Consider the following 17382-nt stretch of genomic DNA (forward strand, 5'->3'; position numbering starts at 1 on the left):
AGTGGATCATGATCTGCTAACAGATGAAAATGCAGTGGCAGTGGAGGAAGTTGCGGGAAGTAGCTGATCAGCCATCCATAACCATGATCTCTCTTCCATTGACTTCAGAAGAAGATTCGTATTTTCTGTTCATTATAAATAGGTTTGCCACTCAGGAGGGAATATAAAGAGAGTTAACAGATGTAGCAAGTTTCTCTTTTGAGTGCTGGAGGCACAGCTACAATGATTACAGCTGTATGAAGAAGGCTGCTATTAGTTTTAAAGGAGAATGTAAACTGCCGATAAAAGATAGCAGACATGAAAGTGGCATAATATTTTATGGGCCTAAGTTCCTGAGATATTTCATTGTAATAACACTATAAATCTTCTTTGTTATTTATTTTGCAATTTGGTAGCATTCCAAAAAAAGAAAAATATATTAGCTCCTGTCTGTTATGGTGTGTACAAATGAGTTGCCAGTGAAGCACACGTATTTTTTTTGTTCCTCTTATGTGTGCATAGTTGTTAGTGAGCATGGTTTAGACATCTCTAAACTCATGGCATAGTTTTTGTGTAGTAAAAAATAAGGCTATTGTGAAACAGAAAATCTTTTCCTTGACTTTTATTAAATTTATCAGTAGTCCATGTGCAAATTTTGCTGATGTAGATGTATTATTATTTTATTTTTTTTACTTTTAGGCTCTTTTTATTTTATGAAAAAAATAAACCTCTTAATAAGAGTGGAAGAGAACTTGAAATATGCTTAGTTCCCATGGTTCTCATCCTGTTCTCTCTTCTTCTTGGTCTTAGTCTCATTGCACCTTTCACTATCCTTGAACAACTCCCAGTCTTTCCTGCTCTCCTATTCCACACCTCTCCTCTTTGGATTTGCTGCTGTTTTTTCCTCCAAATCTCTTCTCAGAACCACTGTTGCCTTGCAACAGCCTTGGATCACTGCTTTTTATTTCTGTCCATCTTCCCTCTTATTTGGTAGGTTCAAGTTGTTTCTTTGCTGTTGTCACTACTCTTCTTTCTAGGATTCAATCTCCTCCTTGTTTTTCTTATTACTTTCCGTATTCTTAGAAAGATGATTTTTTCTGTGTTGGTAAACACAGAAGATACTGCAAGTGCACTGTACTCTCAGGCAGCAGTTAGGATAAGTTCCCTTGTGAGGGAATGGATGTCAAGCTGGGAAGTCAGGTCTACAAGCCATGTTCAGGGTGTAGAGCAATGGGGCGGGTATGAGCCCTGCACCTGTATGACTGCAATATAGCCTAGGAAGGAAGCAAAAGCAAGAGCCTCAGAGTTAATGCAGCTCAAGAGAGAAATGGGAGAGATTTCTTCCTGCTCTTTATCAAGCAGCTTCATGGCCAATTGCAGCTTCTGAAACACCTCTTGCTTCCCAGGGAGCTGGCCTTGATCACAGACAGCTACACTCCACGAGTGGGAGAAACACTTCAGCCTTTGACCCTGCATACTTGAACTGAAAGTACTATATTAAGGGCCAAATCCAGTGTCATCTTCCACAGATTTTTAAGTGTCCAACTAGAGACAAGTTTTTCCTAGCTTCTGCAACAGCTAAGTGGTTTATCTGTTTGCTATGATATTGTTATTCAATATTAAATCTTTTTTTTTTTTTTTTTTTTTTTACAAGCTTTTGCTTATTTATTTTTAAAGTACTTTAGCATAGGTGAGTATGAATTTTATAAATGTTCTTCCTGAACACCTAAAAGTGGGCTTTGGATACCAAGTGTATATTTACTGCTGTCAGTCTGCATCTTTAATATGTGATTCCACTGGTGTCTCCATGACATAAATTATTGCTTATAAATATCCTGGATGGTTTCAGTTGAAGTATGGGATTAAAGAAAGAAATGCAAAGGGCCAACAGAGGTTACCTAGTTTATCCTTGTCTAAAGGGGTCAAAAATAAAGATGCATTAACAGTTTGGGATTTTTTCTAAGTCTTAAGTATATTACATATTAAGTATATTACATTTTGCAGTTTGTTAATGTTTTTTTTTGTTTTGTTTTGTTTTTTTTTTGTTTGTGTTGTTGTTGTTGTTTTCTTTTAAAGTAGAAAAAAGTTTATTCTTTAAGAAATTAATTTTTAAAGAAAAATCTAGATAGGTATTTTTGTTTGTTTGTTTTTGTTTTTTAATTTTATGATACATAGAGAATGTACTTCCAAATACTCTATCTATCATGTTCAGAGGTTTGGGATGGGAGAAGAATTATTGTATTTGTTCAAACTGTTTATTTTTGGCATTTTTCTCCATCTATACTAAAATGTTTTGTGACTATTCACTTATTAATATTTCTGAGAAGCTTCTTTGGGGATTAGAAATTCCCCCAGTCTGCAAAATGGGAGCATCTGTTCAACAAATAATGCAGCAAGTTTTGTTTAACCTTTACTGCAGTTGCATTCCCTTTCCCCCAAAACAATTAAAAAGGAAACAAAACAATCAGCAAAGGAGTGAGACAGCCATTGCATTCTGTTAGCTTGTATCTCTGAGAAGGTATCATATATATCTACTTTGGTATGCTTGACAGTGTAATTCATTAGGAAGAAAAAGTGTACTAGACTTGAAATCACCAAAAGAATTCAACAGCTGGCTGGTGAATTCACCTTACTATATAGATTTAGCTTCTTCCTCTAGTGAGGATCCAAATGAGAAACTTTTAAGGAATACTTTTCATTGGTATTAATTCTATAGGCATGTCCTCTATACATATGTTAAACAGTGTAAATAAGGATGAATACACAAAGCTGGACAAAAGTTTCTTTTTCTGTTACTATGTGCTTGCATATGGGCTGTGTTGAGTCCCACACAGTAAGGAACACTTGGCTACTACTTTTCTTCTCACAGATCTGGTAGTACAGAAAATCTTGACATATTGCAAAATTATTGGATGGGCAATGTTTGTCAAAACCTGTTATTACACAGTTAGAGTCTGGCTCTTGTCTTCTCCTGAGCTTGCACAAGATTACTAGTCTTGGACTGCAACCATGAGATGAGTACAAAGGGAGATGAGTTACTGTCTACAAAGTGTCTTGAGGACACATCCTCTAGGCTCCATGTCCTTTTTTTCTTTTTGACAAATTATTTTTTTAACAATCTGTTTAGCCTGCTCAGGCTGTAATGGGAGAGCCTAATTATTCTCCAGTGTATTTCAGAGCTGCTTCAGTAAGAGGCAGTGTGTGTTACTGTCATTGTTAGCAAGAAATATCTCTAAGAATAAGTTCAAAAAGAAACATTATGAAAACAAACATCAGTTGCATTGAGGGAGTGGGCTGAATTCCTGGCACACTCTTAAGACTGGAATACAAGTTCCTAAAAACTTAGGGTGTACATAGGCATCTGATATTAGGGGTTAGGAGTACTGAGTTTTATTTGCTTTTAAGTAATAAGACAAAATGTTATTAAATATTTAATACTATTTTGGTCAGAGGGGGACATTAATGAATTGTAAAGGCTATGTCTGGCAGTTGCATCGGACAATCCTGCTCATTACTAATTTATTTCCACCTAAAAACTAGATAACTATATTTTTTTCTATATAACTGTTCTACCTAATTGGAGTGAGTTCAGAAAAGAGCAGCATGACTGGGAAGCTAGGGAAATGGCTTTTGAGGAGATTAAAGAAATTAAAATTCATAGCCTGGTCCACTCATGAATATTGGAGGGAAATGAATCCTGGAGTATTAATGGCAGCAAAAATATTCTCGGCCTTAGAAATGGTAGAACAGGCTTAAAAATCCAGCAATCTCTGATCCATGTTTTATATCTATTGGTGTAACAGGGAGGAAGGCATGCAGGTGCCTCCTTTATGAGACTGGGATACAGCCATTTGCATGTCATGACTGCTGTGCATAACGGAGTATCTGCTTATCTAAACTGTCAGCATGGAGTACAGAAGCTGTGATAAAACCTGCAAAAATACTAAAGAAGAAAAGAGCTAGTTCCTGCAGTGGCATAGCACAATCAAAACTGGTGTCTAAGGTTTTGTTGGAAGTACAGAATAGCGTGATTCTGTATTTTGTTGCTTCCCTTGTTTCAGTATGTGCAAGAAATTCATGATGCAGTCTATTGGACATCATAATGCTTCCTCAGGGAAGAGCTGAAACCCTTCTTTTCCTTAATTGATATGACATTATAAACGTATTACTTCTTTCAAGGATTTATACTGTTGCTGCTTTCCAGAGTGCTAGAACAGCAAAACTGCGGAAGCAGATCGTTTTTCATTGTGCTGCATGGATCCTCAAATACCACTGTATGAACAAGTGGGAGCCAAGAAAAAAATGCATTAGGAACTTCAAAACACCACCACATTACATTATTTCTTCCAACTCCTTCTCCATAATGTTTTTTTTTTTTTTTTTTTTTTTCTTCTCTCTGTGAACGAACAGGATTCTAGTCACTAAACCTTTACATTTTCTGCAAAAGTAAATTTCCTGAATCATTAGTACTCTGCCAAAACTCATACTTCTGATGGGGGAATTCAAAAGGCTCTGAGATTCCTAATAGAAAGTTCTGAATGGGAAAGAAAACAAACAAAACACAAACAAAACAAACAAAAAAGCAATACCCCTACTCCTTGCAATGTAGGTTTTACATGCACTTTTATCCCTATATTCTTGTTCATTTCCCTTTGTTACCACTACCATTTCATTGCAGTAAACACAATCATTTTTATGTAGCGACCCACACACTGAAAAAAGGCCTTTACTGGCTAAAAGCAGGAAAAGAAATGGCCCTAACAAGTTTATTTTCAAGCTTATTTTCACAGAATGGGTGAGGCTGAAAGGGACCTCTGGAAGCCATCTTGTCTAAACCCCCTGCTCAAGCAGCGGCACCCAGAGAGAGCAGGCTGCTCAGGACCACATCTGGGCAGCTTCTGAAGATATCTGTTGAGGAAGACTTCACAATCTCTCTGGCAACCTATGCCATGCTCAGTCATCTGCACAGCACAGAAGTGCTTCCTATGTTCAGGGGGAACCTCCTGTTTTCCAGTTTGTGCCTGTTTGGGCACCAGGACAAGAGACACCACAGAAAGAGCCTGGTTCAATCTTCTCTGCAAACTCCCCTCAGCTATTTATAGATATTTATTAGATTCCCCCTGAGCCTCCTTCTCTTCAGGCTGAACGGTCCCAGCTCTCTCAGCCACTCCTCATAGGAGAGGTCCTCCTGTCTCTCTGCAAACTCCCCTCAGGTATTTATAGATATTTATTAGATTCCCCCTGAGCCTCCTCCTCTTCAGGCTGAACGGTCCCAGCTCTCTCAGCCACTCCTCATAGGAGAGGTCCTCCTGTCCCTTCATCGTTTTGGTGGCCCTACGTTCGACTCTGTTCAGTATCCCCATGTTTTGTACTGGGACTCCAGAACAGTACACAACACTCCAAGTATGGCCTCATGGGTTGATGCACCTAAATGATGTTTTGTCACTGATTGGAGAAAATAAATAAATAAATAAATAGACATATTTCAGAAGCCATTAATAAATCAAACAGTAGTACTTAAGCAAATGGCATGGACTAATTCTGAATATTGCATCATTCTGAATGGTTACCACATGCTACAGATCTTTAGTCAAATCTACACATTTCATATATAGTCCAAGTCTTAAACACACCAAGGGGACAAGACTGTGACTGTAGGCTTTTTGATTTGTCTTTCTTGAAAGTGCTGCAGCTATATAATATAGTTTTTTTTTTGTTTTTTTTTTTTTTTCATCTCATCTTTACAGGACAGATGCACTTATCTTTTAACAAGTACATTAAATGTAGAAATATGTCAGCCTCCTCAGACTTTTATAATAGCTTCCTGTTGGTGTGGGAAAATACAGTACTTCACCTTTCTAAAAGCCAATTAGAGAAACAGAAGATTTATTGTACATATACTTTAAACCAGAGAAAGACAGGTTCATTGCAAGATAAGAGCTCCATGGTAGTAGCATACATATGATTGTCTTTAAATATTTTTTCTTCAGTTTAGTTCCTACCCATACCTTGAACCATAAGGAGCCAGCCATACCAGTTTTGAAATAAAGGTGTTGTGCAGGATAGCTTCAGGATTTTAAAATGATAGTTGGCTTTGAGGTTTGGATGATGAATATTCCTGTCGATTACTAGAATATTAGGTTTTGAAAATAAAATACATAGATCTTTTTTTTTTTTTTCTTAATCATTACAGCAGAAAATGCCTGTATCTTTGTGTAGGAACTCAACTGAAATCATCTAACAGCTCTAAAGGCCATAAAAAATGTAGCTTTTTAGATGTATGGACAAGCATAAGTAGATATATTCCTAATTTGCCTAACAGAAAATGACAATGTGGAACTGTGAAAGCTGCTACTCTGTCCCATTATTTCTACCAGCTTGATCTGAGGCCTCCCAGTAGGTCCTGTTTGCAGAAGTAAAATGGTTGATAAAGGTGTCATCTGATCCAGTGTGTAATTGCAAAAGTATTAGTGAAAGAAGAAAATCTGCAGGTCACACCCTGCTTTTACTATGTTCTTTCCCAATGAGCAAAGACTGAAGAGGAGGTTTTGTGCAGGAAAGCAAACAAACAACAACAAAAAAAAAAACCCACACCATCTTATTATAGGCTGGGAAAGGATGTTTTACTTGTAAGGTTAGTAAGAGATAGGAATTTCAAAGAGGTATTCAGATAATATCAGTAATTGAAGATGAGACATACCTCAGGCTTGAACTTCTTTATAAATGTTGTTTGCATTCCCATTCAGGGATTCCAATGACCAGAGAAGAAATAATAATTTAATTTTAGAACCAATATATAGCAATCTTTTTGTGGGGTAAGTTTTCCTTTACTGATTCTCTGTTGGGTGTGTTAACCCAGTCTGAGCCTTACAATAACACAGCTGCATTACAGGTAATAAAGCAATTGGTTCCAACTGACCATAAGTAGCTACATTACACTGCAGTTCTCCAGTATGGACATGCATTTATGGTTACAAACGTGGTAGTGACAATTGCTGCTACTGCAAGATCAAGTGAACATGAAAAGAAAAACAGATCTGTGGGCTGAGGACATAGTCATACAATTTAGAGATAATTTAATTTACCAAGCAAGCCAGTGGGTTTTGCCGTAAAACAAAGCAGAATTTGATTACCTACTGTTACTAAATGTGATTTAACCTTGTTTAGGAAAGAGAGAGTCTCTCTCTAGTGCTTTGCTAATGCTTTATAAATTAAAATGCTGCAGTTACTCCCATGGCCATTCTGTTTAATTTACAATCCACTTGCATACTACCTATTTTAGGCATAATTGTATAACATGCTATCTCAATTAATTTTATAGAAAAAAAATGAAACCACCTGTAGCTGTTATGTCATGGGAGGGAGTTGGTAATGGTTGCCTTATGGGATTCTTTTTGGCTCTTGTTTTCAGATCAGTAATGGCAGCAGTCCTTTGATTTAGATCAAAGTAAGAACAAAAGCTTCTAGAAGCAAGTGAGAGTTGGAAGGTGAAAACAAAGAAAAAAAAAAAATAAAAAGTAGTAAAATCCTATTCCGTAGCCTAGAACAAGACTACTAAAATGAGGAAATCAACCTTAGATGTCTACAGCCACAATATTGTTTCAGTGTAATTTACTTCTAAGGATGAGACCAAACATTCAAAAGCTTGGATATCATATTTTCTCCCTTGATTACAAACCAATGAAATCTTATCCTGCCTGTACAGGTGTTGATTTTTTTTTTTTTCCCCTCAGCCTATATCCACTTACAGTCATTAAAGATCTAGGACACTTAGTATAAATATTAAAGATGATATATGAAGTCTGACAAATTTCATCTTGGGTAATTACACTCTGCATAGCTCTTCTACCTAGAGAAAGTTTTTCTGGGATTTTGGTAATGTAAGTATTCTGCTGGTGCGATATTATGCTCTTCAGTAGCTGCAGCACTGGTGAGATGAACAAAGTGATTTCATATATTAGTCTCATTTTTCTAAGCATTTTATGAAAATTACACAGTATTGTGTGTTTATGTGTAGCAGCCTATGCAGGAGGTGTTATATTCAAAAAATATGAATTCTTTTACCCAATAAAAATTCTTTCTATTGTTCTGCAATGGATCTGTGTAAATTAATTACTCCTGATGGTTTCCCAAATGCTTTCTACTTGCCACAGCTTTCTTCTTTAGATCTGAGATATAAACTTTTCTGTGTAGAAAACTGAAGGTTATTGCCTGTGAACAGATTTCTTACTGGCTAGATAGTAGAAGGATTAAATTCATAATCAGCCAGATAGCTTGCCTAATAAGCTCAGATCTGGCATCAACAAGAAATTGAAGATTACGAGTTCAGCTAACCTGCACGTAGGTGCCCTTTCTATGTTTATTTGACAGTTTCTTTCTCTTCTGGCTGACTGACATTTCCCTCTGGAAATAAGAGTACGGAAAGAAGGACAGCTAATTAATACCTCCAAATTTTGTTTCTATTTTTAGCTCAGCAGCAGTTTCCCTTTTCAGCCACTTTTATGGAAAATCTCAAATAGTTTCTGATGAACTATTATTGCTAGCCAATTAAAGCAATTATAGCCTTTTTTTTTTTCTGTAAATTAGTTATAGCACTGTAATCATTTAAGAAAACAGTAAAATTCAAGTCAATTAGCAAATAATGATATGTCCTCACCTTGAAAAGTGTGTTCTATTTTGGTCAGATTCCATTTCATTCCATTCTAAATTAGACAATAACAGATAAAGAATGTCTGCATAGAAGAGAAATGGAAATTGAAGTATAAAGAGAGCCTTTATCTTTGAGAAAAGTCTGAGAAGAAGATGTTAAAACCAAAATATAGTGGAAAGATAAGTTACTTCAATGTATTTGGGATCAGATAGGCATTCTTATTTCTCTAGTGTCATGTACAAAACTCAGAAGAAATTGAAAAAAGGAAGAATTTATAAATGACAGTGAAAACTTACTGTAAGAACTAAAATAAAAGTTGTTATTAATAAATTTGAAATTTAAAACCATTAAGAGAAAAATATATACTTCCCATTTTTACTGTGCTAATTAGACTGACAAATTGTAGTTAAAAGATAAGATTTTACTGGAATTAAATTATGTTACCAATGTATGTAAGAGAAATATGATAATGCCAAATAATTTTGAAGACCTTTGAAATCATATAAAATTATAGAGAAATTTTATACCTTAATACATAAATCACAGAATTATTAGTTATCTATTTTTAGAATTTAAGAACAGTTTATTCCTTATTTGTTCTAATCATAGCATCCTGCACGTTATCCTGAAGCATTATGATGTGTTAAATTGGGTGGATTATTTTTTGTTTTGAAATGGCAGATCTTATCTTCTTTTAGTCAACTTCGAAATTATTAAAATTCAGTTCTAAGCTTTATAAATAATATCTTGTAGCATTTGTTTCTGCTTCCAAGAAGCAGGAGAAAATTACAGTTACTCTATGAGTACACAGCAATCAGATCTAAAATTTACTTGTATATAATACACTGTGTTATTTCAGGCATCTATTTTACATTCACTGTGTTCCATATGTAAATCATTCTATTTAAAATGGTTAGAGTAGCCAATAATTAATTGGGATTGTTTGTGGAAAAATTATATAAGGACTCCAAAATGTGTTTCTTCTAGTAGATCCGGCTAATTTTGGCATATCTGCACTCAGATATGTTCAGAACTCCCTGAAGATTTGTGCTTCCAGAGAGAAGACACCTTCTACAGTGCTTCAGCACAGGTTTCTATGTTTAGTTAGAAGAGAAAAACTTATGCTTGCTCAGATAATCACCAAGGGTTCAGAAGGGGAGGCAGTAAGTCCATGGACATGATCTCCTTCAACCTATCCTTTGAGGAACACCATGCTTTGACATACCTGCTGCAGCCTCATGCTGCAAGATATACACCCCTTATTTTGTGGGGTGGGAGATCAGCCTAACATTTCCTTTAATACACTATGCAACAGAAATAAGGGCCTGTCACAGAAATATTTATTTTTAAGTAATACTCAAAATACGAAGTGAGAGAGAGAAATTATACTTCACTATGAATTTAGGAAGTAATCAATACAATGAGGTGTCTTATATTTAACTGAATTTTATGATATCCTTGTTCAAGATTGATTAATTTTCTAATGCCTAGAGGTATGGATTTAAATTTTTTTTTTTTTTGATTGAATGATTCCAGAAGAACTGAACTCTGTAAATTGCACTGTTGTTTGAATCTGTTGCATAGTGTATTAAAGGAAATATTTCATTCATCACTTCCTGTTGCTTTCTAGGTAGTTTATTGGCCTTACTGCTTTACATGGAGTTTTTATGTGGTTCTTCTGACTTAGAGAACTATCTTGGGAAATTATAGGAAAATTCTACCTCTCCTTCCCCCCCCTTTTTTTAAGGAGGTAAATGTAAAAAATACTTCTGTCACTCACCTGCAGAACAGGCAGAATTGACCCCCAAAACTCAAAATGGTAACCTCTGGTCCTTTCATTTTTTAGAAGGGATGCAGGTCTCTTTCCTTGTGTGAGGACAAAACAAAAGTCTGGTTATGGCTGACACCATTTCTTTCTGGGTGGCTTTCTGCACATTGATTGGCACATTCAGTGGTGGAATAAATGGCCTCTCCTCTAAAGAGTGGAGAACTCAAGAACATGAGGTAACCTAAATTACTGCAAAAATGTGGGCCAATAAATTTATCCATTTTAATAGTTTCCCTGATACTATTTATTAATAGCTCCCACCGTTGTATTGTGATTCTTTGCATTCTATTAGGATTATTTCTTTAGTATCTATAAAAGAATACGGTTGAAAATTTTCATCCTGGGATCACACTGATCCCTGAAATATTGTGAATGGTTGGCCATGCTTGATCACTTGAGAAAAAAAGAATAAATAGTTGGAATAAAAGATAAAAATAAATGGGAATAAATGAAAGGAGAATACAGAAATCAAAGGTGAGAATGAGGGAAGAGAAATATGTCAGAGCCTTAAAAGGGGAGGATTATATGCAATAATAAAAAATTGCAAAGAGGAAACAAAAAGTTACTTTTTTATTTTTTTTGAAAAGGAACAAAACTTTACAAGAAAATATATTGAATAACTATTTTACAATATAAGAAATGTACAGGTTGGGGATAGTGAATTTTGTCTGATTTATTTTTATTGTGCTTTCCTCCTAGATCATTAGCTCTACAGCCTAATAGGGAAAGGAATTATCATTCAGCTTGAGAGCACATATAAATAATATGGAACTCATGATATTTTAGTATTAAATATCCAGAAGAATGAAATCAGAGAATATTGTTGCTTATACATTACATAGATATAACCTAAAACTAACTGGAGTCCATGTGATTTCCCAATGAGTAAAAATATACATCTCCTGGAGCCCTATCTATAGGGAAAATTCTGATTTGTTATTGTAATTCAATACAGATAGCCTTCAAAGAAAAACAAACAAAACCAAGATGATAGTCCCTATGAAAATTTGTTTTTCTTTCTCTTCATGGCAGTCTGTAAACAACAGATTGTTAATGTTACAGTTTGTTATTATCCATATTTAAAATAGTAATAGCTTTCTGATCAAAAACAAATGTTTCTAACCTTTTCAAAAAGTTAGTAAAAGCGGTTTCTAATGCAAAGAATTAAGTTACCTAAGATTAGTGGTCACTACCAGTCCTCATTTAAGAGACTGTTTTTAGTGTTAGATCATATGTGTTTCTTGATAAAATTATTTTTTTCTGAGAGTTCCTTTTACATTACTGCCTTGTATACATGTGGACAGGATTTAGTTAAATTTTTAGGATGGGCACAAGATTAGTGTTTAGGGTTAACCTTACACTTTTGATGCATGTGCTGCATAAATATGCTTCAGATTCTATTTTTCCCACTGCATACCCTCTTGGAAATCACATTAATAAACACAGGGCAATTAATTTTATACAGACTGTCCCCTAAATCAACTGGGATCATAAGCTTCTTTTGTTTTTCCCCTGATGCACAGCCTAGGCGAGATCTTCCCAGTAGCTGTTGAAAATGCCTAATTGCCGTTTATAAGATCAGGATTTGGGGCTCGACACTTCTAGGTTAATGTTCTGAGACGGAAAAGCACTGTTTTGTTTCTCAATCAATAAATAATAGATTCTCCCTGGCTGCAGAATAGAGGTTTGTACACTGCATGTCTCCTTGACAGCACTATATTTTGCTAGCTGGAGGCACCAGTCGTTGCTGATGTGCATTTCCTTAATTTTCAGTCTAATTTCCACTAAAGATTTTAATTAGATGCTGGTGATGCTTAAGAAGAGGAAGGAACAGTGCTTCCATACATTATTTCTTGTAATGCAGAGGGCAGGGGTATTCTGATGTGCAGCATTCAGCATGTGTGGAAACAGATGTCTGTCTTTAGCAAACTGTCATATGTCACACTTAACAAAAATTGTACTAAAATAAGCTGGGGAAGGACTGTGAAGCTCAGGGAGAATTGCAAACCCTGGGTCTGGAAGCACCGGAGTGCAGAGTGCTGACAGCAACGTGCTCCCTCGTGCAAGTTTGCAGGGAGCATTTCTTCTTGGCACCGACATAGCAGTCTTCACTCCTGACACAGATGTTCCTCCAGCAGCTCTGAAGTAAGGCTGCTTGCCGGATACCATGCCATGCCCGGGGTTTAGTGGTCTTCCTCAGCCTTACAAGTTGACTCACTACTGATTATCCAGTGCTTAGAGAAGCATGAGATGCAGGGCTTTATCTAATAATTCTGTCTCAGCTAGGGTGGCTGGTGAATTGCCACAGCCCAGTGCAACGTCGCTTTGTACCACTGCAACTTTCTTCAAAGCAAACTATTGGTAAAATCCTCTTGTTTCCCTCTGATCACAAGCTGGTGTGACGACTGGAATGATTTGCCTGTTGGAAGAATGTTGACTCTAGAGTGGGAGTCGGAGGGACTGCAAACAGTGGGTATTGTTGTGATTATATTTGCATCTCTGAAGCTGCTTCATTTGCTGGGACTGATTGATTTTTCTGAAGGTAAAGTGGTCACTTGCAGTTTGTGCTGTTTGTAGGTGTGGTATCTGATCTGCTAAAATAGACTTAGAAAGCATCAGGTATAAAAGCTGGGAAATGAAAATGCTTGGGAAGTGAAAACAGCATTCTGACTAAAAATCTCGGTTTGTTCTTGCCAGTTACTTTGTTATTGTAAAACAAAAGTATATGCTAGCATCAAGTTGGAATTTTACAAGGAATTAGAAAGGATGAAAACAGTGTACATAACATTTTATCTGTCAGTTGCCTTTGAAAGCTGTTCACTGATAGAAACTTAGTATATTCAGTGGATCTTATCTCAGTTCACATTTATAACACTTTGCTTTTCTGATTTATGATGCAGTTAGAGTTTTGTTCTGTCTCAGAATCTGTCTTTTACAAATCAGTTTCATAGATAAATGGAAAACATTATTACTATAGGATAAGTAATATAGGTGCAAGTTTAGGAACAAATCTGCTTTACACCTTTCAGAAAAAATTATAGATGCCAACATTAAATATAGGTATTTTAAATATATAACAAATGTATGTTTTAAAACTCATCTGCTTACTCCAGTTCCTGTCTGCTCTCTACTGTATGGGTCATATCATTTAGCCTACGCTCAAAGAAGACATCACATTAATTTTAATAGGATTTTTATCTCTATACAAAGTGTTTGTTTAATATATACTTCATAGAAATGGGCTGTTTCAGTTCAGTTATTAATGAGACCTTTGGCTGTCAACTTTTCAACTTTTTTAGTGTGGACTGGTGTAGTAAACAGAAGCTATTCACTCAGAAAAACCTTTTCTCAAAAAATAATACTTTTTTTTTTTTTTTTTTTTCTGTGTGTTTGTACATGTGAGACCAAACCTCTTTTGCTGTGTAACTGTTTCAGTGAGAAACACATAGCCAAGGAGAACACTCCTCTTTTCTGAAACATTAACTTTTCATCATGGAATAGGATCTTTGATGGATGTAGATTGACATCATCACCTCATAAAATCATTCAGTGTGCTGATAAAATATGAAATCTTTAACATAGCACTTGTACAGTTACTGAACTATTGAAATAAATCATCCTTAAAGCCATATGTGAAGAAAATATATACCATTTCCTATTTTTCTGTATAATACATTTGTTATGGAATTGTAAAATTACTATTTGAATTCTAAACAAATGTGTAATTTTTCTCATAATAACCCTTTCTTTTTTCTTCTTTATGCTCCAGATGTGTAGAAATTTTAGCATTTTAAAATTCCTCTTACTAGATATGTGCTAACTTTATTTTTATTACACATAGTAACATCATTTATAGAAAAATAATTATATGTATATACACTTTTTTTTAGCAGATGTGCACAGTTACATCTCTTTCTTAACTTTTCACAGAATGTTGTTGCTGTTAAGTCTGGGAAAGCGCTTCATGTAATTTCAACAATATCATCTTTCCAAAAAAAAAAAAAAAAAAAAGGTAAAATTTATACCAATTTTAATATAAATAGTAAATTCAAGACAGTTAACAGCAGAAATCTAACTTTTTGTGTCAATATACTTATTAGTGTCATCCATGATAATACAATAATTTCATTCAAAAGTACCCAGTGACATAAAACCAGTCTCTAAATGTAAAAAGCCTAAATATTATAGAGTGTATATATAACATCTCCAGTGTGAATGGCTCCAATGACTTAGGGGATTTCTAGTTCCCTTAAGGCTGATGTAGCCTATTTAACTCATCAATGTTGGTGCACTGCCATTACCATTAAACAATAATTCTGCCCCAAATGATTAAGGAATATTTGTAAGATATTCAGAATTTATGGCTTGTTGTCCTCACACTGAATGCAAGGCCAGGTTTGTTGATATGCAAGGAGGACCATGACATTCAGGTCAATGTTGATCCTGAAACCAAAATGGGCAAGAAACCCTCCCCATCTACCCCACAGAAGCAGGATGGGAAGCACATGCTGATTTTTTTTTTTTTTTTTCCCTGTAGTTAGGCTTTTTAAGCATTAACATGTTTGTCTTAATATCCCCAATATATTGAATTATTTTGAAAATGTCACTGATGGATAGGGCATGCTTGTCCCAGTGTTTGCCAATAAAGGGCACAGAAGACAGCTAAATAACAAATCCTTAGTTGCTAACTTGTTAAAACTCTACTGATTTTTGCTGAAGTTGTGATGATGCACTGTGTCAGTTTCTACCAGCAGAATGAGTTGTCTAAGCCCAAATCAAGAGTATACAGCAGAACTAGGAAAAGAAGTGATCCACAAAATTAATTGTGGTTTAAGTAATTGGAGTATTTCCATGCTAACCTTTCACTTTTCCTGTCTGTACACACCAGTGTAGAGGTAGGTTTAGCTTCACTGCTTGTTACTCTGTTTGCAGTGTGAAAATGCAGCAGCTTGTTTATTGTTTATTATCAATTACAGCTTGATACAAACTACCCTTGTAGTTTGCAAGGTTCTTGTATGCAAGAACTTTATATATATGGTGTTTTTTTTTTTTTTTTTTAAAGAACAAAGATAAAAGAATAGCGCACTCACAGAAAACAAACAAATAAACAAACAAACCCACCTCTTCTTTGACACCATGGAGGTATTTTACCCAATATGCTTTTTCCTCATAGACCTCTCCCACAAAAGTGTACTTTCAGCTGTAGCTCACTGTGCTGTCTATGGTGGACAACCACCCTTCCTTGCTTTACATGGTGAAGGTGTTATGGTTGACTGTCCACACTTCTCCATGGGAAAGTTAGAAGAATCACGGCAATTTATTTTTTCTGTTTTGTTTTGTTTTTGTTTTCAGTGTTGAGTACTTGACAGCACAGGGAACCTGACTTGATCCTGTGTTCTAGCCTAGGAACTATGCTGTGCTGCTTCATCCTTTCTCCACTTTCCAGACAGCAGGAAAGAGAGAGCAGAAGGCTTCACTGAAGCTAGCAAAGACAGAATTAAATCAATACCACTTTTAATGTGGAAGAGTGAAAATCTCCTTTTCCTCTCCTTCCATTATTTTGTAAGTGGTTCAACACTGATCAATATTTTTCCTCCCACTTACTTGCCAGAAACTTTTGCTGCTGGGCAGCTTCCCTCAAAGCTTTTGTTTTGTTACACAGCTGGAAGGGGAGTGGAGGAGGGAGTGCAGAACTGGAGCAAAGGATCAGAGCACCAGACATCAAGGGAATTCATCCACTAGAAACGGGGAGGGGAGAGACTGGCAAAATTGAGGATTCACTTTACTTTTGTGTGCACAGAATATCTCTCATGTGGTAGCTGTATGGGATACTATATAAATATGCATAAACAACATTACATTTCAGGGGACTGCATAAATCAAAGTCTTTAGTAGGACAAACTTAGTACTTCCTCCTTCATCACGCATTGATTATGTTGTATAGCACCTCAAGTAGAAATGTTTTTCTTTTGTGAGTATAAACCAGTAATGCAATCTGTTCCACGCCCTGCTATGGGACTCTTTTCCTTCCATTAAACTCCATTTTCTGAGATTACTATTATTTTTCAAATGCTTATTAATATTTATATTTCATATTTGATGTATGAATGGCCAATTAACTCAAAATATTTTGAGTAGTAGGACCCACGAGTCATGCATGCCCTATAGGTTTTTCAGCTGAATGGGCCATCAAGACTACTTGATCCTCAGTTTTTCTTACTGTGATGCAAATCAAACAGTAGTTTACTTAGTTATTAATAAACATATATGTCTGTAAAGTCAGCTTTGAGAGTGAACAGAGTATTGCTGTTGTGGTAAGAATTTGGAAATTAGGAGAGGGGGGTTATATTCTTTAAATAAGAGTATTTGTCTGTCTTTGGACAGTAAAGAAACATTTTTTCTTTCAAATCATCCAAAAGTTGGATGGACGGAAGTCATATTAGTGCATTTGAATTATTTGTTCTGTCACACTAACATGCTGAATTTTTTTATTTTATTTTATTTTTTTTTCTTTCTAGCTATTTTGGACTCAAACCTCAAACACCTAAAAGCACATAGAGGATAAGCTTAGGTCTGTCTGTGCAATCATCTGTGTTAACACGTTGTAAGTTACCTTTACAGCTTAGCAAAACCAGTAAGGTTTAAAATATTACCTCAAGTGCAGTATGACTCTCCCCCTTAGTAAATGAATGATATGGGGAAAGATATACTGCTGACAAACTCTCCATTGCTTGGTACTCTTCTAAGAAAAAGGGCCCCAAAAAGCATGGGAATTTTGAGGAGAGATACTTTGTTTAGATGTGACTGATAAGAATTATCCAAATTTTAATGTCTTTATACCTGTGAACTGGTGGCTGTGCTAAAAGTTTGACTTCTATCAGATTGTCCTATCATGCTCCCTTCCATAAAACATCTATCTCAGATA

The 17382-nt window shown here is 35.6% G+C and overlaps 1 protein-coding gene across 7 annotated transcripts in view; it reads left to right on the top strand.

The window, feature by feature from the left end:
• The window catches only part of KCNIP4 (potassium voltage-gated channel interacting protein 4), a 429982-nt gene that overhangs the window by 310693 nt on the left and 101907 nt on the right, over positions 1 to 17382 (top strand). Inside the window, exon 1 of one of the 7 annotated variants that reach the window (XM_035323821.1) lies at positions 12873 to 12999. The exons of the other annotated variants lie outside the window; for them this stretch is intronic. Within the exon in view, the coding sequence (XP_035179712.1) occupies positions 12888 to 12999 (112 nt within the window). The 5' untranslated portion in view covers positions 12873 to 12887. Of the gene's footprint in view, positions 1 to 12872; positions 13000 to 17382 lie in introns of those variants that run through there. 7 annotated transcript variants of the gene reach the window in all.

Source organism: Oxyura jamaicensis, chromosome 4 (assembly GCF_011077185.1).
Source record: "Oxyura jamaicensis isolate SHBP4307 breed ruddy duck chromosome 4, BPBGC_Ojam_1.0, whole genome shotgun sequence".
Taxonomy (NCBI): Eukaryota; Metazoa; Chordata; class Aves; order Anseriformes; family Anatidae; genus Oxyura; species Oxyura jamaicensis.